The sequence below is a fragment of the Carassius gibelio genome, chromosome B14 (assembly GCF_023724105.1).
Source record: "Carassius gibelio isolate Cgi1373 ecotype wild population from Czech Republic chromosome B14, carGib1.2-hapl.c, whole genome shotgun sequence".
Taxonomy (NCBI): domain Eukaryota; kingdom Metazoa; phylum Chordata; class Actinopteri; order Cypriniformes; family Cyprinidae; genus Carassius; species Carassius gibelio.
In genome coordinates this window covers 4,845,181-4,871,289 of record NC_068409.1, presented here as the reverse complement: position 1 = coordinate 4,871,289, position 26,109 = coordinate 4,845,181, and the positions used below count along the sequence as shown (strand labels likewise).

The window sequence follows — 26,109 nt, the reverse complement described above, 5'->3', positions numbered from 1 at the left end:
TAATAATGGCGGGGCACATTGTAACCTGCGCAACTGGAATTTAAAACTGGTTAGTGTCGTCTGATAGTTATCTAAACTGATTAATAACAGATTGGAGATTAAAATAATAGCAGATTTGTCTGATTTAAGTGAATAATAAAAAATGAGATGGAAAATTGACTAGAGCCAGAAATGGTCAAATAAATGTTCAGTGATATCTTAAAGGGAGGGTGAAATGCTCGTTTTCACTCAATATCCTGTTAATCTTGAGTACCTATAGAGTAGTACTGCATCCTTCATAACTCCAAAAAGTCTTTAGTTTTATTATATTTATAAGAGAAAGATAGTCTGTACCGATTTTTCCCGGAAAAACACGAGCGCCTGGAGGTGTGACGTGTGGGCGGAGCTAAAGAATCACGAGCGCCAGTAGGCTTTGGCGTTAAGCACGTCTGGAAGCTGTGACACTGTGAGGACAAAACCAACCAAAACAAACCACGGCTAACAGTCAGATTCAGCGTATATTTATGATCCAGAATCAGATCCAGAGGCTGAAACTGAACAAGAGCAGCATCAGCAATCTGTCTCTATGTGGTATATATTGAAACTGTATATATTTGCTTAGCGGTTTTGGAAAATGACTAAGTTCCACTTTCTTTGTCGTCTTTTTTTTTTTTTTTAGCTGTACATGTGGAAAGTGAAGTTTGATGACAACATCGCATGTTGTTTACTTGATGTGCTTACGCGCCGATAGCTAAGTTAACAACACAGAGATATTTGAAGCAGTTTTCCAACACACGATCGTGACCCTTTTTCGTTGGGACTGCATTATCCTTAAGAAATAAACGATGTGCAAATCCGGCGTCAAACTGGGCCTTGTTTGTAAAACAAGCATCTTCGAAATGCAGGGAACAAACACAAACACTTGCACAACTCCGTTGATGCTCTGTAAAAATAAACTCCATCCACTGGTCCCTTAATGCTGTTTCTCTTTTGGTAATCTGTGCAGGGTTGTCTTGCCCCGGCAACCAAAAACACACTTCTTTTGTGACATTTCACGACGCTCTCGCTCTGATCAGTGAAGTCTGTTGTGCTCTCAGTGCTCTGCTATACGGGAGCGCGCGCTCTTCCGGCAGAAGTGCACTTAGGACACATATAAGGAAATTCCGTTCCATCTAACGTCACACAGAGCCATACTCGAAAAAAACTTTCCGAAACTTGTGACAAACCGGAAGGAGAATTTTGGGAACAAAAATACTCCTTCAAACGTACAACTTAATTTTTGAAACTTTGTCCATGTTTAGCATATGAATCCAACTCTTTAACAGTGTAAAAAAACTCAGTATGCATGAAATAGCATTTCACCCCCCCTTTAAAAAAATAAAACATTTTATTATTTTGTCACACTTTTTTCTCTATATAATATGTATGGTAATTGGTAAATACTGTAGGTTTTGTTATGCTAGTATGTGTGGAAATATTTAAACCATGTGCTATTTTGTGTACCGTACTCCCCTGTATATATAAAATATAATTATTTTACCAGATAATTTTATGTTAAAAAAAATATTTTCTTAAAAAAGTAAACAAATACACACAAAACTGTATTTTGATTTATATTTATTTTAATTTATTCCATGGTCTGTCTGAATACTGGATTCTGGTTGGCTGGCAGGTATACGGTCAGTTTCATCAGTTTCAATTGGCCACAGTTCTTCTGGATTTAGTATTTTTCTGATTCTTCCTGTCATTCCAGACACACTGTCGCAGATCTCCTCCTGGTGCATACAGAAATCTCCCTGAATTATTACAGTTAATGGCAAAAAAAAAAATGTTTGGAAATGCTGACACACTGCAGAAAAAGATAGAAATGGCACAGTACTGTATAGAATAGTTTAATGTTGTGTCATTTGCACACAGATAATTACAGCCTTTTCTCTCGACAGATTTTTATCAAGAAAGCCGAGTGACTGGTGTTCAGCAATCCCTGGTGACTTCACCGGGTCTCTGTTGCAGGATGGAGTCCGTCCGCACCTCCATGAGCTCCTCAAACGAGTTTGTTTAGCGCCAGCTGCTGGCCACGAGCTGTTCTAGCAGGGTGGAGAACGGCCGGCCAGCGCTCCTCAGAGACATACAGCTGGAGCTGGCACACGACTGATGACGCTGTATTTTGTAAACTGTATTTATATGTATATATGCCCGTTGTTGAATTCCTGTAATTACACTGGTCTGTTGTCAAGGGCTTCCTGAGCGCGCTCTCGCCCGTTTCACCATGCACTTTGACATTCAACAAATGCTGCTTTTGGAACGGAAGGAAGACTCTTCTTAATTTCCTACTCGAGATTCGATTTTCAAAGTTCAGTTTGTGTTAGCTGACAAATGATTCTGTTTAGGTTACTCCAGACGGTGTGTATTTATTGTATTTATTACGATACATTAAGAGTACACACACAGGCATATGGCCGTGCTAGATATGTGTTTGTTCGTGCACAGGCCTAGCGTGTGTTTCTAAAGTCTGTCCAGAAGATACGTTCTAATGAAAGAGCAAGGTTTATTGTAACTAGAGTATGCTGCAAAACTGTTTCTTCTAAAAACTGAAATCGCTGGACTTTTCTTGATATAAATAAAAATGAAATCAATGACAATAAACAAGGAAGGGATTTTTTCAATCATTTTTTGCTTTCCAGTAACACATTATTTCTTACTATGTTGTTTATCCTCTTCCTGTCTTAACGTGACACAGTAGTGTGTTGATGTGGACTTTACAATAGAGCCAGTAGAGTAAACCGAATCAGATAGACCAAAAACCTGAAGAGACATGCACAAGTATGGCTTCAAATCTGTATAGCTCGGTGATGATGCTATTTAGATGCTCAGTTTGCTCTCTGATAGTAGACATAATTCATATTTATCAGATGCTACACACATTTCTCAAGGGTTGTAATGTTTTTTTCATGCCTTAAAATGATTCACCAATGATTTGGGTATCACAATGCAACACTGATGGATCTTGGTGAAATGAGCGATCAGCACATTTGACAAGATCTTGAGCTAGAGCGAAGTAATCTTCAAAGAAAGAAAGAAAAAGAGTAAGATAAGACCATCTGGCCTACAGTAACGCTGATGTTGTTTTAGAGGAGAGTCACTTCCCCGCACGGGTCGAGGAGAAATACAGCGCCATCAACTTACACTATCCCTTCACTGTTTTCTCTTGATTCGCCCGAATGAACCTGAATGAAAATGTAATGCTCCTGTCAAACTGTTTGAATAAAGATAAAGTCCAAACCTGACGTGTTTATATATTGTTATGCAAAGTAGCTGCAAAGTATTGTTTATATACCATCTTCAAACTTGTGAGTGAATATAAATCCAAAAATCTAAAGAGATATCGTTCTACTGTGTATGACCTTTATGGCAGCTTTGCGTTTATATATTTATAACAAGTGCCTGTGACTTTACCCACATAATTTCTGATGACAATTTTGCCATGTTTTTATTGTTTTGAATACTATTCAGTGATTCTGTCCAGTGAATAAACACATCAATCTTCAGCATAATTCATGAGGTCATGAAGAGCCCTTGAGGGTGTCTTTATAGGCGAGTTTTATAGAAAGAAGAGATAACCAGTCCTTGACCGCTGCTCTACCTGTCTCTCTGCCCTGGAGCCATTCAGCTGATGCAAATAAGACGATGCCCACCTGAAAAACAGCCAAGATAGGGTGTGCCCTATCACCAAATACTGGAATTTAGTTTCACTCGCATGACGGTAACCTGCAATTAAGTATCTAGACACAAATTCACACAATAAAGGATGTGAAACTTACACACACACACACACATATATATATATACACATGGTAAGTGTGCTGCCACACAAGGACCCTTAAAGGGATTAAGTTTGTACATCATTTTCTGTATGACACTAAAACTGTTTGATTACCAATATTCTTCTGAATTTTCTTGTTTAACAACGAAGAAAACATTGATTTGAAATTAATGCTGGGTAATGTCTGTTATTAAACGTTATATATTATATATGTGTAGCCTAATACAACAAGTTGTGTCACAATTCATGTTTCTAAATTTACACATTTAACAAAATGTGTCGTTATGTTTGTTTTTATGGCGATTTTGTACTAAACTTAAGGTAGCTTGGTATTAGACACCACCAAGACAGTATTATTCTACAAATCGAACTGTATTATTTAATAATAATTGCATTTGGATAAATTCTTGCTAAAAAAGTATATGTCATCTTTCACTTGCGCTGTGATGTGTCCAATAAGAGTCTACTTCCCAGTCCTCGACGGCCAATCAGCGGTGTCCACGAGGTGCAGGTCGGAGGCGGAGACCTCTGTCCGTGACAGACGTAACATCTGTCCAATCAGCATCTCACAATGTCTATGAGGCATGTCTACGCCGAGAACAGTAGCCAATCGGGTGCGCGCGGAAGGCGGAGCCCCAGTTTCTGGATACTTGTCCACAGCCACACGTGACGCGCTGGAGTCGCAGGCGGAGTGCAGCATCAGTGAGTACGGGTGAGTACACTTAACCTGCAAATATGAGCTTTACTACACCTGTGTGCATTTCAGTGCACGTGCGGTATGCGTCGCCGATGTGTTAATGTATGAGAGCGGGATTGTATGGTTCAGCTCGAGTGTTAAACTGAGAATATGTGCGTAGACCTAAAGGCTAGTTGGTCAGTTAACGTTAGCAGCTTGAGCTAAGCTAACTGATACAGGTGTCATGTCAATAAAATCAGCCGTATTATCAAACCTTATCACAGAAATCTGCTTCACATCGTTGATCGTGTGATTTTCTTGTCAGCAGAGTGAGATGAAGATTGTTTACGCTGTGTGTGGTGTTATCTAATATTGGAGAGATCTGAGATTCATTGAATGAAGTTAACGCTAGTCAAACGACACTGATTTACTTTAATGTGCTCTTACCTCTTCACATTAAAATTCTTATACACACATATGTAAGGTTAAATTATTTTTTCATAAACGTTATTCCCTCGTTTAAAATACACATTTGTAAGTAAAGGTAAATGTACGATTTCGTATATTTTAGAAATATATAGCATGTAGATATGCACCTAGCATGTTTATCTCGAGCCAAATTATCAAATAACACTAAACATAATCTTCAGTTTGAGTTCATAAATGGTGGTTTGTGGAATGGCATGGCTGTGTGGGGGATAAAAGTTAATGCGGAAACGCCAAACCGGCTGAACTGGAGCCGCACATGTCAGTTGAACCGTCATTTCCGCCCTTTAAGAGGAAAGGTAGAGGTCACGCGAGAGATACTCTGACATTTGCATGGCATATATTAACTTAAATGACGTTTGGTCCGATTAAAATTCAGTTCATCCGTTAACATGTAACTGCAGGTTTTCTGATTCTGCCACTTTGAATGTAGAGCTCAACTTTGACCTTTAGGTTTAACCAAAAGACCACTTTGCTGGCGGTAACCCTTGTGAAGGAGTTTAACACTTCCCTGAGTTCCTTGTCACTGATCTCTATGAACTAGGTCATTTGAATTATCTACGCAGTTTTATCTATTCACTTTTATGGCCCGTGTCCTGCTCTGAGGCATTGAGTCACTTCACTGGTGCACTCTGGGAAGGTTGTGGCACCTTCCCCCATCGCCTCAAGCCCAGATCTGTGGCACTCAAAGGTAAAGAGGCTTAAGCATGTGTTCTGGAAGAGTATGCGTTCACTATTGAGGGCAGAATTGAACAGACCCCCGGTTAGGCCATGCTGGGACCTCCACATGAGGCTTAATCACATAGAAGTCTGACATAACGAGCGCCTGCTCTGGACAATCGTTTAACCAAAAACACAAACAACTGGCTGACTGTACATGGCTGGTATTGTAATTAAGGTATTCTGAATTGTTGTGATCATTTCTATTATTGTTTAACTACCCAAGTATGTTTTTTTTTATCAACAGAGCGTCTTTGCAAGAACCAGCTGTGACTTTTTAATTAAAAGATACAGATGTATTTTCGCAATAACGTCAGTAACATACACCTAGAACATGGGGAATCTTCATTTCATGCCAAAATGATTTTTTTTTAACAATGAATTATTAGTTTACATCAATAAACTTAATCAGAGTTCAGCTGATCGATTGATTTGATTTGTTTAGAAAGTTGTAAATCATTAAATGAAAGTATGCTTACCAACATCAGCATTTACTGCAGAAGTTATGTTTTTTCTGGTTCTTATACCTGCGAGTTGGAGGAAAAGGGACTGATAGTGAAACTAGTTTAATGAGCGGATCTTCTTGAGAAATCTTAATGGCCGTATAAAACCATGAAGATCAATGGGATATTCACAGTGTTGCTTTGACTTTATATTGCTAGCAAAATCAGATTTCATTTTATATTGTGCATATATCAGTTTATTGCCCATTACAACATATGTTGTTATGTGAAAAGGAGCCATGAAACTAGCACAGCTCTGTAGGAAAGTGTTTTTTTAGTCTGTCGGTCATTATGTAAAGCTGGCTGACCACAGGACGCTGCAGTGACCACAGAAGACTGTTACGTTCGTGTTTAATCCAGACTGGATCTGAAGCAGCTCTCTGTCCGTTAGCACTGCAGTCTTTCAGTCCCAGTTCGTTTTATTGGGGGCAGGATGGAGTCAGTCCAGAACGAATGAATCTGTTGTGTCCAAACAGGAACCACTAGACCCCTTCTAATGAGCCTTGTTCTGTAGTAATGTCTTTTCTTAATTAATGGGCTAATATTGGCCTATAACTCCGTCTGCTTGGACGTTTAACCAAAGAGTTCATTTCCACTTGTGTTTTTAATGCTTCTGATTCACTTTTCTTTCCATATTGTTCTTTGAACTAATGTGAATTTTGAGTCGATATTGTGTGGAAGCAATGTTTAGTTAGTCTCAGTCCAAAAATCTGGGCCCTTCAAAATTGAGGATTAAAAAAATAATGAAAACAAAGAATTTATGATGTCAAATAATAAAAAATAATCTGCTTTTTGCTTTTATTTTCTATTCATTTGTATTTCTAGAGTCTTTTTAGAAAGGAAACTGCATTTGACATTGATCCATTCAAAGGACATGTTGGTCTGAAAGAATGCTGTTTCTAAAACAGTGTTTCAGTCTTTTAAGAAAATATTGTATTAATCAACCGTTTTTTTTTTTTTTTTCACAACCGCACAAAGAATCCTAGTGTTCCCCTGATTTATTTATGTTAAATCAAGCCATGATCTTCAGCAATCTTTAGGAAGTGTTGCATGAGTCGATGGGTCTCTGCTGAATGCTGTATTAATTCTGCTGATGTCTTGCGATGGTTAAGCTCAGATGCTAATGTTAACTAATGATTAGCTTTAATCGTGGTTGTCTGTAATCGCTCTACCCCCACAGATGATCATCAGTTCCCTGAGCAACAGATGGGTCGGGACGGGAGTGTATCCTGTGACCCCCGACCCCACTTCAATACAAACACATTCCTCCCTGTGTAGCCCCAGGGATCCTCGACTCTAGTGTCCTGCTCTTAAAGATCAGCCTCAAGTCGATTTCTCTCAGTTCAACACAGGCTCTTGTATTTTTCTGTAATCTCAGTCTTAGCTTGAGTTGGTCTGACTGATCTCAGTTGATTTGTTTGTCTTTATAGTGTAGAACTGCTCAGTAGTGGTTGATCTGGGTGATTTGTGGCAGATGTCTGATATAACGCTATTAGACTGGGCTTGAGATGTCCTCCTCACCTTTAAATGTCTTCTTGACTGTAGACAGATAAATCTAAACCACATTTACTGAATGCTAATGCTGTTATTAGTTCACTTTCAGAACAAAAAGGTACAAATAATGTACTCGCCCCGTTGTCATCTATGATGTTCATGTTTTTCTTCGATCGTAAAGAAATTGTTTTTTGAGGGAAAAAAACTAGGATTTCTCTCCATATAATGGACTTCTGTGGTGCCCCTGAGTTGGAACTAACAATGCAGTTTAAATCGGCTTTAAAGGGCTCTAAACTATCCCAGGCAAGGAAGAAGGGTCTTTTCTAACAAAATGATCTTATATGCTTAATTAAAAAAAAAAAAAAAACTATATACTTTTTAACCTCAAGCGCTGGTCTTGTCTAGCTTTGCATGAACTATTTATTTCCGGTTCATGACAGTTAGGGTATGACGAAAAACTCCCATCTCATTTTCTCCTCGAACTTCAAAATCATCCTACATTGCTGCAGGAGTACCGACCCGACCCAGTGTTTACAACCTGAACATGCAGAGAAAACCAAACCTCATTTACAAAAAAATGGCAAAACAGCGACGAAGAACAATTTTGAAATTGGAGGAGAAAATGAGATGGAGTTTTTCGACACACCCTAACTGTCATAAAAAAAAACTGAGTTCACACAGAGAAAAATATATCTTGTCTTGCTCGTATTTATCATTGTTTAACATATATTAACATCAGTATTCGTGAGATTTGTTTCATACCCCCTGGTTTTAACCACCCTGGTTCAGGTTAGTTTGAGATGCCTATATGGTTCAATTTAGGGCTGAAAAAAAAAGATTTGATAAGTCATGACTTTTAATGATGTTGATTCAATATCTTTTCTGAAAAGCCACGAATCACTTCCAGCATTGATTTCAGCAAACATTTAACACAAAATCTGTTTAACATAAATCTAATCATTAGTCTTCTCCACTAGTTGTCACCCTCTTATTTACCTTTTGTGATGTTAACGTAAAGCCTGTCATTCATTTAGTGCTTATCATGGCAGAGATACTGTTGACAAGAACCAAGAACCCAGCAGTATGCTTGATTTGCAATGCTCAGTAAAATGCTTTCGTAATACTGCGGAAGCATTTGACATCAATAAGACACCATCATTTCTGTGATGAATGAATGGTGGTTGTGTTTCATATACTCATACTAACGAGTGTTTTTAGCTTTAATTTAAGAAAACTACCATCATATGACATACACAGCAGCTTTAAGTTCTTCACAGTAACCTGTCATAATAAAAGTTTGGTTAAACGTGAAGAAACTGTTACAGGAATATCCTACTATTGTGCAGTCTTAAGACTCAATGTATCAACAATACTACTATAGTTACAAATGTTTAAGTATAGTAACCTTGGTGTTTTTTTTTATTATTTTTTTTATTTGTAGTAAAACCATAGTTAATATTCGTAAGGGAATTCTCACAATTACAGATTTATTCATTTTTTTTAAATCCCAAAAAGCACACTTCCATTACTGTCCTCGAACCGTGCAGCTGAGTGTGTGTGGTTTGTTTGTGAGGCTGCTCATGTCTTGTAGTTTGTGTGAAAGTGCTTTTGTTGTGTTTTGGCTGTCTTGGTGATGTTATTATCAGACTCTGTTGGCACCGCTGCTTCAGTCGCAGTAATCCTGAGAGTGTTAAGCTCATTAACACAACAGTCTGTGGGGTGCTCAAACACGACTGTTCCCGTTTAAGGTTTTTTGCAGTGTTTATTGATTCCCCTGAGGAATGATCTGACAGCGCTGTAAAGCTCTGCTCTTGAGGCCGATGACAGTATTCACCTGTTTGGGCTGAAGAAGGAAAACAAGGGCTTGTAATGGAGGGAGATTGAGGTGGTTAACGGAGTATTTATATTTGCTTCTGTTAACTCACTCCAAATGATACTTAAGTTGAAGTGTTGCTTATGGTGAATTTAGAGGGAAGATGCTTGGTTTTATCCACCACAAAACAGATTTTATGGTAAAATGCTGGTTCTTTTAGAGGAGTGCGTGTCTGCACGTGTTGATTGATATTGGTGTGTGTGTGTATAATCTCATTGGGGTAAATCTTATTAAAGAAAAGGGGCTGATGCTGCAGAACTCTGTCTTTCTGTCATGAGGACCCTACAGCTACAGCCCACTTTACATCAGCCTCTGCAGCCTCGCTTGTGGCAGGCGATATGCTTTAATTGTCATATCGTTCTGTCGCCAGTCTGTGAGATCACGATACTATCATGCTGATTTATTGCCGGAAAGAGCACTAACTCCAGCGTTAGGCTAAAATCAGCCCTATGTTTTTAATATGACTGAACTTGTATTTAACATGAAAACAATTTAAAGGGGGGGGTGAAATGCTCGTTTTCACTCAATACCCTGTTAATCTTGAGTACCTATAGAGTAGTACTGCATCCTTCATAACTCCAAAAAGTCTTTAGTTTTATTATATTCATAAGAGAAAGATAGTCTGTACCGATTTTTCCCGGAAAAACACGACCGACTGGAGGCGTGACGTGTGGGCGGAGCTAAAGAATCACGAGCGCCAGTAGGCTTTTGGGTTGAGAGCGTTTGGAAACTGTGACATTATCGTGAGGGAAAAACCGTCATCCAAAACAAACCATGGCTAACAGTCAGATTCAGCCGTTTATTTATGATCCAGAATCAGATCCCGAGGCTGAAACTGAACGAGAGCAGCAGCAGCAACGACTCGCTCCGAGCGGGGCTCGAACCCGGGTCTCCGATGGGAGGCGGACGCACTAACAAGAGGCAGAGATATTTGAAGCAGTTTTACTCACCGCCTGCGGTTCCAACACACGATCATGACCCTTTTTCGTTGGGATTGCATCATCCTTAAGAAATAAATGATACGCAAATCCGTCGTCAAACTGGGCCTTGTTTGTAAAACAAGCATTTTAGAAATGCAGGGAACAAACACAAACACTTGCACAACTCTGTTGATGCTCTGTAAAAATAAACTCCATCCACTGGTCCCTTAATGCTGTTTCTCTTTTGGTAATCTGTGCAGGGTTGTCTTGCCCTGGCAACCAAAAACACACTCCTTCTGTGACATTTCGCGACGCTCTCGCTCTGATCAGTGAAGTCTGTTGTGCTCTCTCTGCTCTGCTATACGGGAGCGTGCTCTTCCGGCAGACGTGCCCTTAGGACCCATATAAGGAAATTCCGCTCCATCTAACGTCACACAGAGCCATACTCGAAAAAAACTTTCCGAAACTTGTGACAAACCGGAAGGAGTATTTTTGCAACAGAAATACTCCTTCAAACGTACAACTTAATTTTTGAAACTTTGTCCATGTTTAGCATGGGAATCCAACTCTTTAACAGTGTAAAAAACTCAGTATGCATGAAATAGCATTTCACCCCCCCTTTAACAGAAACAGTGTTGTTAGTAACTAAACAAGTTACTAATTCTAATGCTCACATTTCCTCCGTTATTCAAACAGCAGATGCAGAAAATGAGCAGAGAACATTAACATGATCAAAGAGCATCATAACTGCCCTCAGTCTTGTGCGCGTATATGCACTTTAACACAGAGCTCAACAACAACACAGAATAGTATAGACACAATATCAGATTTGGATCGGTCTTGTTGGTCCAATACCTGATCCTCAGAAAATGCCTGGATCGGAGCCGATACTGATCCCGAGTATCGGATCGATGCATCCCTAGTTGGTACATTACTGTAATGGGCCTCATAAAGATTCCTAACTAGTTACTGGTTTTTAGATATAATAATCAAAGCGCAAATCAAATAGTTTTATGCAAAAACTGTATTGTTCCTGTTGTACAAAGGTTTGGGATCAGTAAAATGGTTTAATGATTCTGAAGAAGTCTCTTATGCTCATTAAGGCTTCATTTATTTGATCAAATATACTTAAAAAAAAAAAAAACAGTAGTTTTGTGAAATATAATTGCAATATATTTGAATATACCCTACTTTAAAATACTCTAAAATGGAATAAATATACTTTATTTCTGTGATGCAAAGTTGAGTTTTCAGCATCATTACCGCAGGCTTCAGTTTCATGTGGTCCTTGAGAAATCATTTTAACATGCTGATTTATTATGTTGTGCTGCTTAATAATATTTTGGAACCGGTGACATTTAAAATTTAAACTTAATTTTTTTTTATTTAAAGTTAAAAGAACAGCATTTATTTAAATACAAATATTTTGTTACAATATAGCCTACTCTACCATTAAAACGTTCGGGGTTAGTAAAGAAATTAATAGTTTTGTTCAGCAAGGATGTGATAAATTGAAAAAAATAAAATGCAGTCTTCATGAGCATGATTTATTTATTTATTTTTTTACATTGAACATTATCCCAAACATTTGAACAGCGATGTACTTTCTATAGCAGTTACAGTAAGTAGACACTACCCCTGAACCTTATATTACCAGTATTTTCATGGTAACACTGGAAGTACACATACTCTAAAATAAAGTGAAAACAACTTTTTAATTAAGATTCTATTCACGCGGTAGACTGTTGAATTGTTGTGCGAAGCCCGTATGACTGATCACTGTGATTGGCTGTTTAGCTCAGCGAATCAGCTTCGACTCCTGCTGGTATGGAGCGTTGTTTTCTTCTCATACAGACACTGTTGAGCTTTGTGTATTGTTCAAGCTCAACTCTGTGGCCCAGACTCAGACAATGTGAAAAGGCATTCCTTTTCCTTTCATTGCTGCTAGTTCTTCGATGTTGGTTTGGTTTGTCTGAGACCCAACACACACAGATAAACATGAGGAACTTGTTACACCAGCATGATCAAACTGAGATTTTACTCTGGAAGAACTGAGAGAACATGTTCACTTTAAGTAAGTCTTGGTGAAAATATTGAATGGTTTTTCAGAAAATGGATTTATTGTTTGTTTGAGGATGTGCAGGACTACACATTTTCAGACTTCTACTAGTTGACACATTGTCTCAAAAACTATCAACCTTAAATGAACCTTCATGTTTTAAAGGGATAATATACCCAAAAACGAATATTCTGTCAAAATTTACTCACCCTCCCTTCGTCCCTAATCAGTGTGACTTTCTTTCTTCTGTTGAACACAAAGGAAAATATTTTGAAGAATGTGGATAACCAAACAGTTGTTGGTCCCATTGACTTCCACAGTGTATGTCCATACTATGAAAGACAGCGGACCATAAACTATTGAGTGGGAGTAAATTATTATTATTTTTTTTTCGTGAACTATCCCTTTAAGAAAACTCACAGCCAGCCTCATAAACCAGCTAATCGGAGTCTTGACCCATGTCTAATTCATTCCCTCTTGTGTGTGTAGACTATGGAGCTGAAGATGCGGTTATGTGTGGCTCTGCTCTCTCTGAGTCTGTGTCTGGGCCTCATGGGTCATGTGAGGGCGCAGGAGGAGGCCGAAGACATGGACATGGACGTGGAAGATGCCATCGATGACATGCAAGAGGAAGATGTTGAGGAAGAGGAACAGCAAGTCCCTTCTTCCCCGCCAGTGCCCACGGTAAGTGTTAGCTGACTGAGAAATGTGCTTTACTTAGACAGCACTCCAGGTTCTTCATGCTTCAACAGTCAGCTCTCGGTTACTTCTGCTGGATTGTGTATTGATCAGGGAAGAGGCTGGTGAACTAAAACAGCTCATTAAAGCTCAAAATAACATCCACATCAGCTTCCCTTGATTTAAATTTCTCGTGAACGGTGTTGGGAATCAGTGAGATTTAGCCAGAGCAGTGGTGCTCTGTGTTTGTTTGAGGAATTCGATCAGCCAATGATTACTCATGTCACTTAAAGGGCCAGTTCACATAAAATTCAATTCCGTCCAGATTTACTTTCTCAAAACCCATGTGACTCTATTTCTTCCCTGTAACATGAGCCTAAATGTAGTTAAATATAAAACCGTGTTATGGTGGTGCATCTAGGTTAATGTCTTCCCCAAATGTCTTTATTGAAGGTGACATATAAAGCTCCAGAGCCGATGGGAGAGCACTACTTTGCCGAGTCATTTGATAAAGGAACACTTCAAGGGTAAGATGTCTGTTATCCTCACAACAGAGACCGCAAATATTGCAAATGTCTGTTGCATATACAATCATGTTCAAAGGTTTGGGGTCTGTTAAATTAGTTTTGAGTCTCTTAAATTCATTCTCTTAAAAAAAAAGAAAAGAAAAAAAAGTAACAACAGTGGTTTTGAGAAATTTTATTACAATAAGTTTTTTTTGTTTGAATATATTTTAAAATGTAATTTATTTCTGTGATGTGCAGCTGTATTTTCAGCATCATTACTCCTTCAGTTCTTCAGTGTCACATGATCTTCAGAAATCAGTATAATATGATGATTTGCTGCTCAAGAAAAAAAAGTTTCTCCAACCCTAAGCTTTTGAACAGTAGTGTGTATCATTTGAAGAAATATGTCATAAATATGAGCAAAAAGGGCCTTTCTTTGTCAAGTATTTAAGTCTTTTTTTTTGGTTTCCTGTCTAGATGGGTTTTATCCCAGGCCAAGAAAGATGGCATCGATGAGGAAATTGCAAAGTATGATGGTAAGTTTCATAAGCTATTTCATCTTCTGCTCATCTGAAGTTGTGTATAGTTATTAATTTGAATAGTCAGAAATCGTGTGTATTCCGATTGATTTGTTTAGCATGAAAACAATTAAGAAAGCCTAGCCTATGAATAGACATTTTAAAGATGCTTTTATTTAAATCCCAACATTTCTAAACGTGAGGACATTAATAGAAGTAGTTTTTTAGTCCACACATGAAGTGAGCGTGTGTGAGGTGATGTTGAGGTTGTGCGGTGGTGTTTGTGTGCAGGTAAATGGGAGGTGGAGGAGATGAAGGACACTAAACTCCCGGGTGATAAAGGGCTGGTCCTCAAATCTAAAGCGAAGCATCACGCCATCTCTGCTCTCCTCCTGCGACCTTTCACCTTTGACACCAAACCGCTCATCGTCCAGTGAGTATTCATCTCTGCTCTTGCTATGCATTTTACTCTGGCCTTTCCAGATAAACAGAGTATAAAGACAATATTGTAGTAAAAATGTTTGGAAATTGCTAGTGATCTCATGTCGAATTACTTTGACGTATTTGTTTTGTGTTTTCATGTATTATAGTACATTGATATTGCCTGAAAATAACATGTTTAATGTACAGCTCAACTCCAATCGATAATGAAAGCATGCACTCAAATAATCCAAATGCACCAATGTCAAAGCCTTGAAATATCAGAATAATACTAATGTGCCGTGTTTCGTCAGGTATGAGGTGAACTTCCAGACTGGCATTGACTGTGGCGGCGCTTATGTTAAACTGCTGTCTCAAACCCCTGATCTTGACTTGGTAAGACGCCCTACAGATTCATGGTTCAAGTTTCTGCTATACCTGCCCTGAAACAGCCTTCACATTTGAAAAAACTAACCTAGACTGTAAATTTGATGAAATGTGAAGTTGTGACTTCTGGCTCTGTTTCTTACTGTAAAGTTATTCTTAAATTTACTAAATGTGATCTCTGTGTGCTTGTGGTAGGATGCTGGGAGCTTTTGCTGTCTATTCTTACTGCACATCCCAGAATGATCACAGTAAATGAGTGTTACTCTGCAGTCCAGGGCGCATTTAATTTTTCCATTACACATCTGATTAGGGGTGTGCAATATTGACAAAAAATTAAATCTCGATATTTTCTGTCATTTTATCCATAATGATGATTAGACAATATTTTGCTAAGTGTATTATTGTGCTGTTATCTTAAGGACTACAGCTGACTCCTAAAGTTTTAAAAAACTCCAATAAATGTAAAAACACGAATACTAAGTTTAATCGGTGAATTAGAATAAGACTTTAGGGCTGTTACCACTCAAATTCAATAAGTATCAATAAAATGAATCTTTGAAATGAAGAGGAAACACATTTAGATCTGCTACGTTTTAATGCAGAACATGAATGCATTTTAACCTGCTATTAAAAATGCATAATGTTTCGATACTGATACCCTTACATGTGATGAGGTCACATGCATTTCTGACTAGCACCATGTATGATTCAGTGATCCAATCACAAAACATTTTACACCTGTATTTAATTAGTGCTCCTGTTGTGATGCATCTAGAATCAAGGTGACCAATGCAAAGCCTGTATGGCCGTGTATTTATTTATATAGTTTATTAATGGCATATGAGCCGGACACAGAACTTAATGTAAGTATTGGTTGTGTCCCCACAGGAGGAGTTTGTGGATAAGACGCCGTACACCATCATGTTCGGGCCGGATAAGTGTGGGGAGGATTACAAACTGCACTTCATCTTCAGACACAAGAACCCCAAAACCGGCGAGTTTGAGGAGAAGCATGCTAAGAAGCCCGACGCTGACCTGCGCACATACTACACCGACAAGAAGACTCACCTCTACACACTGGGTAACACACACATCTCCTCCTGCTTCCAGAAGAGAGCACATGTACCTGTTTGATTCGCCTGTCTGCTGGTTTCTGCATCAGTCTGAACAGACGAGTCACAAATGAATGTGTTTCCCTGCAGTGCTGAACCCTGATAACAGTTTTGAGATCCTGATCGACCAGACGGTGGTGAACAGCGGCAGTCTCTTGAATGATATGACACCCCCCATCAACCCCCCGGCCGAGATCGAGGACCCCGATGACCTCAAACCAGAGGACTGGGATGAGAGACCCAAGATCCAGGACCCAGATGCTGTCAAACCTGAGGACTGGTGAGACGGAGAGAGTCTTATCTGCAATAAATATCACAACTACTCCTCTTTGCACCTATAAAGTGCAAGACTTCTAATAGACTCACTTCCTGTTGTGCACTCTGAAGTGTGGTCATTTGGACGATGTATATCTGTGTGTGTTATACTGGGGATCAGAAGCATCCTCATGATTGGATGTGTTTGTACTTCAGGGATGAAGACGCTCCTGCTAAGATTGCTGATGAAGATGCTGTGAAACCTGACGGCTGGTTGGACGAGGAGCCGGAGTACATCAGTGACCCCGATGCCCTCAAGCCAGAAGACTGGTAACACTCTCTACATTACTATTTAAGAAAGATTTTTGGTCTTACTGTGCATGATGATTGTTGTGATTGTTCAGAAATCTATAGAGACATAAAAACAAATGAGCTGCATTGTAGTGAACGCACGGTCTCTGCGTATCATGTAAAAGACTGAGCCGTTGTGTGTTGGACAGTGGTGAAGTGAGCTGATTTTAATAAAGAAATTAGGACTCCTGGGGTGATGATCTAGATTTAGTTTTTTAATTATAGCCTTAAACAAGAGAGCCGCTGAAATAGAAGTATGAGGAGGTTTTCTTTCGTAGCTGTACTTCATCTGCGCTCGTCTCTTTAGGGATGAGGATATGGACGGCGAGTGGGAAGCTCCTCAGATCCCCAATCCTGTCTGTGAAACGGCCCCCGGCTGCGGCCCATGGGAGAGACCAGTGATAGACAACCCCAACTACAAGGGCAAGTGGAAGCCACCCATGATTGACAACCCTAATTATCAGGTAATAAGCATCATTTTTGATTGTTAAAACCAAAATTGCAATGGATTGCAAATGCTTAAAAAGCTGAAGCATTTAAAGGGGTCGTGAAATGGAGAATCAATGGAGAAATCATGATGCAATGCGCTTGCAAAAACCTTTGAGAAAGTTTCACATGTAGTGCACATTTCATATGCAAAGATTTTAGCCAATCATAAGAGTAGGCGTTTACTCTGAAGTCTCCAAGCAGACACGCCCCTCCAACAGTGTGTTCACATCAGAGGGCTAAAATTATCATTTTTATCTATATGGTTGCTGTTTTTGCTGGAAAATATTATGCTATGATTATAAGTGGCCATACTTAAAAAATGCACTTCATCTCATTAAAGTGGTTATGATGTTAAATGTTAAATGTTATCATTCTCTGGTGTAAAGGTTAATAGTATTGTTGTTGTATATTATTCTTGGTGTGAATGGGCCTTTACATGGGAGCCGCTCATTTATTCTGTGCAAAATTAATTATTACATTTTTCTTAAATGCTCTCTTATAGTTAAATATTACAGTAGTAATATTTTATGTTTATATTTGTATTAGGTAGTAATACTAATAGATTATGTAATATTATTATTTTAGTCATATTGATACATAATCACAAACATTTTGCAAATTGTGCAGCTCTGCAGACAAGCACAGCCTTTTTTTGCATTTTATCATTTTCAAATATCAGTTTTATTTTAGAAAATCAATTTCCACCCAAATTATGCTGCCCAGTTATAAGAGGTGGTTTGTGAGTTTTATGAGTATTTACGTAAGGCTGTTTTCTTGTGAAAATGTCAGCGTCTGATGGTTTGTTTGTTTGTCAGGGAGTGTGGAAGCCCAGGAAGATCCCTAACCCAGACTTCTTTGAGGACCTGCACCCGTTCCGTATGACCCCAATCAGCGCCGTCGGTCTGGAGCTCTGGTCCATGTCCTCCGATATCTTCTTTGACAACTTCTTCGTCACCTCTGATCGTAACGTGGCCGAGCGATGGGCGGCTGATGGCTGGGGGCTGAAGAAAGCAGCTGAGGGAGCCGCGGAGGTAGAAAACCTTCTCTACCTTTCCTTTAGTCAGCCGCTCATCAGTGAGATGAGAGCGTACAGTTAACCTCATCCAGTGCGTTTGGCATAGAATAAATCAGCAGTAACTTTATCAGAAGCTGCAGTCTGATTGGCTTACTTTACACTGGATTTGCCAAGGTTTGTGACTGTAATGTTTGGGTTTTTTTGTGGTGTGACTTTCAACAAATTATAGTATGTAGAACTTAGCACAAATTTTAACCTAGATTTTTATTTATTGTTGACATCTCTATGACTTTATGCCAACAGTAGGTTATTTTTCTTCTTTTTTATTTTCCTGACTCGTGTCTTGTATGGGATGCTGTGTGTGTGTGTGTGTGTGTGTGTTGGGGATGCACTCAGCAGTGCTCTGAAGATCTGTTTCCACTTACTCCTGAGACTTTCTCCCATGACACAGTTGAACCAGCCACGTTCTTCCTCAGGGCGTGGAGCCGTCTCCTCATCAACCCACACACATTCACACAGTACACGTGAACAGCAAACACACACACACACAGCTCCTCGTACCCCGTGCCCTTCACACAGCCCACGCCTAACCTCTGAGTCTCTACACGGCAGTAAATATCTGTCCAGATCTCAATATGAGCCCAATCCCAGGGTTCATGCATGATGAATTTCTGGCTGTCAGGAGCTATAAGTGACCTTTTCACTGACATGCACAGTGCTCCGTCAAATCTGTTTTCCCCCAATTCCATTTTTTCCTTTTCCGATTTTTCTGGTTTCTGTTCTCTGTAAAAGCATCTGTCATTTAGAACTTGCACAATTTAATAAGACAGTATTAAATGTTTAACAAAAATAACATTTTAGGGCCCTGTTCTTCTCTAAATTCTCAATTTTTCTTCTTCGTGGATTTAATTTTATAGTTTTGTGACTTTTGAGGATGACTTGTGAATTCAAAATAAAATACCATTTGTTAACATTAGTTAACATGAACTGTCAATAAAAAATTAGTTTTAAAGCATTTATTAATCTTAGTTGAAAATTGATACATATACTAATATATAATAAAAATTTGGATCTATTAATTTTATTTAATATACCTGAGCGAACATGGACTAACAATGAACAGTTTTTTAACAAACATTAATACTGTAATAAACGTATGCATTAAATACAGTTGTCAAATGGAACCTACTTGTGAAGCGCAAAAAATTACAGTAATATTTTATTCCGTGATTTCTTCAATGTGTAGTTGATGAAAACATGACACTTCTTCACACAGACATCATATTTTAAAAGCAGACTTTTTGTGTATAATATTCACAGACGCTAGACCGTAATGTGATTTGATTAATTTTACAGCCCTACTTTATGTTTATTCATTAAACATTTGCCAAATTCCATGACATTCTGTGTTTTGCAGTAAATTAAATTTTTTTTACTGCATTCCGCGTTTCCATCTGTTTTTCCCATTGCAGAAATCTTAGAGCCCTACAGGAAGTATCAGGTGCATATAGAGCAGGGCTTTCAGTTAGACACAGTGAAAATATAATGTGTGACTGCAGAACATGGTGTGTCTTGGTTTTTGTTGTGTGGGATATCTCTCTGAGGATCCCAGGGGAATGTCTCTGGTTCTGTCGGTGTGCTGGGAGGCACTGCGGAGCACATATACTCTGGGATTAGCTGTTTTTTGGCTGGCTTTTATGAGAATTCCTACTGTGCAAATGCCTTTTGCCCCAAAGGTGGATTCCAGGCATGCCTTGCATGTTAAACTCGAGGGCCAGCTCGGTCCCTGGCTAAAGGACCTAGCAGAAGCCTGTGGGTTTTTGTCTAAATGGATTCATGCTTTGATGTTGCTGTGACAAAGGCATGATGGCTGATTAAACTGACCACAATCAAAGAGCGTGAGTCAGGACAGAAGCCTGTACCTCAGTGTGACTGCGGCTCAACTCTTTACCACATGGCCAGAAGATGTGTACTTGGTTTGAAGGGTTTGCAGCACAACTCTCAATGGTTAACTTAAAGGAGGAATAGTTCACCCAATGATGGTGTTATTTACTCACCCTCATCTCTTTCCAGACCCATAAGACTTTAGCTCACATTCACCAAAGATTTAATATGACTTTAAAATGTATTCCCATATAAACATTGATCAGTGTACACATATAAAGCATGTCATTTATTGTAAATGGAAGCTGAAACGTTTGGGTAATGTTATTTCCTGGTTTCTGCTTTTATTAATGGTGGCAAAAAACATAGTTCTTATGGTTCTTATGTACACAACAAATGCGATGCAAACACTAGCATCGTACTAATCACTCTTAATTAATCGCAGTATGTTTTTCGCATCACTTTTGTGAATAAAAAGCATTGCGCAATGAGAAATGCCTTCATAAAACAACATCCACAACATGTTAAACTGAGCATGTCAATGAGCTCTTCACTGATTGGCTTGTTGTCGACGCATCATGTGAATTTTACGTCAGAGTTAAAAAATTTAAACTTGCACGGAAGATGCAATTGAGGCAAATATCACTCATTCACACAATCGTGTTACCCAGTTTGCATCATTTGTGTTGCCAGGGAAAAATTCTGTTCAAAACTCTGCCGTTAGTTGGGTTTCCATCCAAAGTTGCAAATGTAACTTATGCGCAAAATTGAAATATAGAATAAAAAATTTGCATTAAGTACCGTTTCAATCCATCGATTCAAAGAGAACAAAATTGTCACTTCCTGGTAGAATTGGCACTAGGCTATACATCATTATGAAAAGTAGAAGAAACCCCTGAATATAATAATTTTCATTGGCCTATATAAAAAATTATTTGTGCCTCAGAGCGAGCAAACGAAACTAAATTAATGCGTTCGTTGCTTTCGGAGGTGGATGCGATTTGAAGGGATTTTTATTTGAAGTAGTTTGCCGTTTCTGATGCCATACTTCAAAATGCACATAAAAACCGGGTGATGTAAACATAGCTGTTGACTTTATATGTAATCTTATCACACAAATAATACAGTTTGCTTTGGGTATGCACACCCCACAATAGCTTCTGTATTAGACTCTTGTACTCGCGTGTTGGTAAATTAAGTGTGTGTGTGTGTGTGTGTTAACAGCCCGGCCTGATGAATCAGATGATAACCGCTGCTGAAGAGAGACCCTGGCTCTGGGTGGTGTACGTCCTGACTGTGGCTCTGCCTCTGGTGCTCATCATTGTCTTCTGCTGCACCGGAAAGGTTAGTGTGTGTCATATAAAAGAAGCCTGACCTTAACAAAGGCTGGATCTGAAGAGTAAATGTCATCCTGTGCCTTACAGAAGAGCTCCGAGTCCACATCTGCAGCTGAGTACAAGAAGACAGACGCACCACAGCCAGATGTGAAGGAGGAGGCCGAGGAAGAGGACGCCAAGGAGGAGGAATCAGGTCTGATAGCTTAACAACTTCTCTTAAAGCTTTCTTACAGTCAAATGTGACCAGTCACATCAGTTGCGTTCTTTGGTGGGAAGAGTTTCTTCTTCCTCTCTTTTGGGGAATTGGGTTTGGACCTTATGAAGGTTGTGTTGTTCCCTCAGAAGCAAAGAAGAGTGAAGAAGAGGACTCCACAGGAGAAGCAGAGGAGGCTGCAGAGGATGATGGCAAAGATGACAATACATCCAGCCAGGTAGAGCATCTCATGCTACTAGAAACACATAGGAAATGCTTCTTTTTCAGACTTTTAGATTCTGTAGCAATGTGAACTAGAGCTGAAGATCTTTGCCCGAACCCTCGGTCGGGTTCGGGCTTAATTTCTATCATCTTATGCGGGCTCGGGCTTGCGCTCCGGTTTGCGAGGTAAACGAGCGGTCATGTGATGTGTTTCGATTAGCGCGAGAAAGATGCGAAAATGAATGCTGAGCAGGTGTAACGGAGGCTTGCCTCTGGTGATTACGTTTTGGTTGCACCAGCAACTAAAGCAAACTCTGAGGTGTGGAAAAGTTTTAACCATGTCTATAATGAGAATAATGAGTGAATAATGACGCACCATCAGTGAGCGCAGGAACACGCTGAAGACATCTACAGTGGATTCAATCATTTTCCTCCACAAAAACAAGTAGGCTTAGCCTAATCTCTGTGAGTAAAGGTTCTTCAAATGATAACTAAATATTCATTGAGTCTTAAATGCATAATGTTGACAGAGTATTTACGCTAATGTTGGCATTATTATTTTATTAAATAAAGCAAATCCGGCGGAGCCTTTATCTTAATTTCGTTATTGCCAAATACCCATCTTCATTTAAAATGTATCTTAATTTAATTTTTTTTTAAATGACTCGTTTTTATTGGTGCGTTGGTCTAGAATGCTGAGATGTTACGATGTGACACAGGACTTATTTTACTTCTTTATTCCAACTTCCAAGTGGTCTAGTCTACGTTAGTTATGAGTAAATTATGTTAAAACATGAATAAATTGCTCATTGTTGGCAAAAGGCAAAAGAGCTGTGTGCGTGCGCACATTTGAATAATGTCGGGCTGTAAACGGGTTCGGGCTTTAAAAAAGCTGTCAATCAAAATGTACTTGTCGGGCTCGGGCCGAAACCTGTCGGGCTCGGGTCCTGTCGGGCCTAACTTTTAAGGCCCGATTACAGCTCTAATGTGAACTTTTTAAAAATGAAGTCTTTTAGTAGGAACCTGGGTGTGGATGTGGAAAATCAGGTTCATTTTAGTAAATCAATTAAGCATCATCACATAAGTCTTGAGCAGCATTTGATGTGTTCATGTAAACTGGGGTGAGTTAGGAGTGTTTAATGCCATTTCATTTTCCCAGATTGATGTTGTCTGAATAGAGATCCTGGTTTTGTGTGTTTTGTATAATGCAGATTTTTTAAGGTGTTTATTTTCTCTCTAATTTCTGATCGAACAGTAATTGTTTCTCATGGGGACAATAAGCTGTTGTAAACATTTATACAGAGGCTAGGCTCCCCCCCCCCCCCCCCCCCCCCGTTTTCTCCCATTACCCATGTTAAAATGTTTAGACAAATTACCTACTGTTTTTTTGGACAAACGAAGGTTGTGTGGTAAATTAATTGCTGTCCGAATCCACATTTATGAGTTAAAATAAGACCGATCTAAAAGATGTTCATAACTCTTTTTTGACCATTCCCAAGAACTGTACAGTAAATGTTGCATTGCTTTTTAAACATGGACACTTTCATTACTGAGATGCTGGAATCTGTTTACAAGAATGATATGAAGTCCACTACAGGGACTGGGAGCTGTTAAGATGACCGAATCATTTCAACAGGCCATTGAAATTGGCCAACATTATGACAAGTATAAGCAATGGTCAAATGTGTTTGCCTTACGTAAATAAGGTTGTTTTAGGGTGTGTTAACTTATTTCTGATGATTTCCACATTTAAAAAATTGACATGCATTACTTGGAAATTTAAAATGGAAGAAAGAAAACCATTTAAACCATAGTGCATCAGATTTCCTGTTATTTAACGGGACGTTTAGATAAATGTCACGGACCACGTGAGAAGTGCATTTCCAAAGTTTGTGGGATTATTAAACTCACCCTTTCATGGTGAATAAAACATCATCTGAATGCACACAATTTTATCACCCGAGGTGCCTTGCAAATTAGATTTGTGTAGACTATAACCTCATGATGAGAAAAATCCCATCCAAGTAGGGCTTTACAGGTGATTGACTGAGAAATGCATTACAAATTGTTTCCAAAGAAAAAGAATGAAAACTGTCTTTTGACAACAGTAATTTTCTCTTTTGTAGAGATCAGAGGACGACATTCTGAGAAGGTCTCCCAGAAGCAGGAAACCAAGAAAAGACTAATGGACTTCCTGAATCTATATATCCCATCATCCCTCTCCTCCCGCTCTATCTCTCCTCCCCTCACTCCCTCCTTCCCTGTTCTTCTTCTCCATCCTTGCCGCCATGAAGATGGTCAGAGTGAAACGGTGTGGTCTGCCTCTCGACCAGCAGCCAAACGAACGTCTTCTCAAGCGCCCTCGAGGAAGTCGATGGTCACCATACTGACCATGACACTCAAATAGCATAGAGACTTTCTCCGTAACTAACAATGAAACACAATCTTTACCATTCCTGAAGGGTCAGCTGTCACACACACACACACACACACTTCCAGACAGTGTTCCTGAACACATGACCACACTATGACACTCTTGGTATTGTAAGGTTTACAGGCCAACAGCTTTATTCCTTTGTTCTAGAATTACTCAAGAAGCCATTGGCGTTTGATTGGATATATGTTCATTATAAACTAAAACTGGCCACTTGATTGCTTGGACATACCCCTAGGTTTTAACTAGTTTAATTTTCTATTCCATGAGGTTCATCATTTTGTCGTGGCGTAGACTGGACGTCCAGTAAAAGGCCAAACCATGACCTCAGTAAGGTATCCAGGGAGAACGCCAGGTAGATTCGTAGGCTCTAGTGTACTGCCTTACTTGTAGGAAACAAGATTTGCTAATATTTTTTTCTGTGAATGTACTGTGAGTTTGTTTTTTTCCTTCTTTTGTTTTTGCTATTCAAATGGACTTTTTACTAAATCATGGATTGCTGTACAAACGTGTTTTCTGGTCTTGAACTGATGTCGATTCTAACCCGCTCAGCCCAATAACGGGACGATTGACAGTTTTTACTTTCTTGCCCTCATTGTGTTATTTGTAACAACCTTTTTATCTTTTCTCACTGTGATGTCATATCCTGTCCAGCCAATATTAGCAGCAGCAGCAGCAGCTTCCATTTCATTGAACCAATTATGTTCACATCAGGAAAGAACGAGGACTAAGATTGAATGTTTGAGCGTGCTTCTCATGTCACATTTCAGCCTGATGGAAAAAGAAAACCATACAAAACAGTACAAAAAAAAATTTTTATGCATACTTTAGAAATAAAATGTTCCAATATTACACTAATGAGAATATGCTTAAATATGCTTCATTTTTATGTTAAATGTATTGTTTTCTTTTGTGTTTCTGGAGAAAGCTGAAATGTGACATGGACTTATTGAGATTCACCAATGAAAACTGTTTTCTAGAAAGTGTCACTCAGAAAGAGAAAACATTGAAAAGATTATGTCCTGGGTGTAAAGCAAGCCGTAAAAGTGATTTCCTCCTCCGTTTCACATTGACTCCGCCCCTAAATATTTGACCCCAAAGATATGAAAAAGGCACTATTGGGGGTTTACCCTGATCTGAAGTAAACTAGTGTAGTTTCACTAGTATTCTTGAAGTTACTTGTTTATACTCTCAAATATGGCAAGCCGGACTCGTCTGATCCTTTTCCATCGACGCAGTCTGGCCAGATGCCATAACGTGAGCTCTACCCCAAGACTAACGAAGAGTTGGCACTTTCAAAGGTAACTGAGAAAAAATCAAATCACACACAGACACAATATCTGCTGCTCTGCTCTTAATATCTCCCGTTTCGTTCTCTGATGGGCATCATCTCCAGCTGTAAATGTCCTGTCTGTACACCTGCATTTTGGGCTGTTTTTGTCTTTTTTTCTTTGTCTTTTGGATAACCATATTTTCACAAATGTATGTAATTAATAGTGTGGATGGATAGAAGGATGGGAGAGCAATGGATGGAGTGATTTACTGGCATCATTGAAGTTGTGAAACCGAGATCATGAGTCTGGATTGCTGGGACGGTTTGGGAAAAATCCATCATGTTACTCACAAACTAAAATAAAATAATGATTTGAACGATTGAAGTGTGTTTCTATGTGATTTATTTCTTCTGTGTTTCTAGAGTGTGGCTTCATGTGGAATTAAGGGTTTTTCTGAGGCATTATTCTGGTTAAAGAACATGTCTGTAGTTTTCCCCCTAT

The 26,109-nt window shown here is 39.0% G+C and overlaps 2 protein-coding genes across 5 annotated transcripts in view; both read left to right on the top strand.

Moving 5' to 3' along the window:
• LOC127971597 (alpha-1,3-mannosyl-glycoprotein 4-beta-N-acetylglucosaminyltransferase B) overlaps positions 1-3,261 on the top strand; it is a 121,396-nt gene extending 118,135 nt beyond the window's left edge. Inside the window, exon 15 of the mRNA XM_052574714.1 lies at positions 1,923-3,261. Coding sequence (XP_052430674.1) covers positions 1,923-1,946 — 24 coding nt within the window. The 3' untranslated portion in view covers positions 1,947-3,261. The remainder of the gene's footprint in view (positions 1-1,922) is intronic.
• Positions 3,262-4,396: 1,135 nt separating this feature from the next.
• On the top strand, positions 4,397-25,992 carry LOC127971595 (calnexin). Of its 4 annotated transcripts, none has more exons than XM_052574713.1 (15): positions 4,397-4,514; positions 13,023-13,217; positions 13,665-13,738; positions 14,195-14,253; positions 14,527-14,668; positions 14,970-15,051; positions 15,931-16,123; positions 16,245-16,434; positions 16,626-16,739; positions 17,068-17,224; positions 18,065-18,280; positions 21,373-21,492; positions 21,576-21,678; positions 21,831-21,916; positions 24,027-25,992. In XM_052574713.1, the coding sequence occupies exons 2-15, from the start codon at positions 13,026-13,028 to the stop codon at positions 24,084-24,086; spliced, it is 1,788 nt and encodes a 595-aa protein (XP_052430673.1). In that variant the 5' UTR covers positions 4,397-4,514; positions 13,023-13,025; the 3' UTR covers positions 24,087-25,992. The 4 variants fall into 4 exon arrangements, with proteins under 4 accessions (XP_052430673.1, XP_052430672.1, XP_052430671.1 ...); XM_052574712.1 differs by having other exon boundaries at positions 21,828-21,916; XM_052574711.1 differs by having other exon boundaries at positions 21,573-21,678.
• Positions 25,993-26,109: the final 117 nt, after the last annotated feature.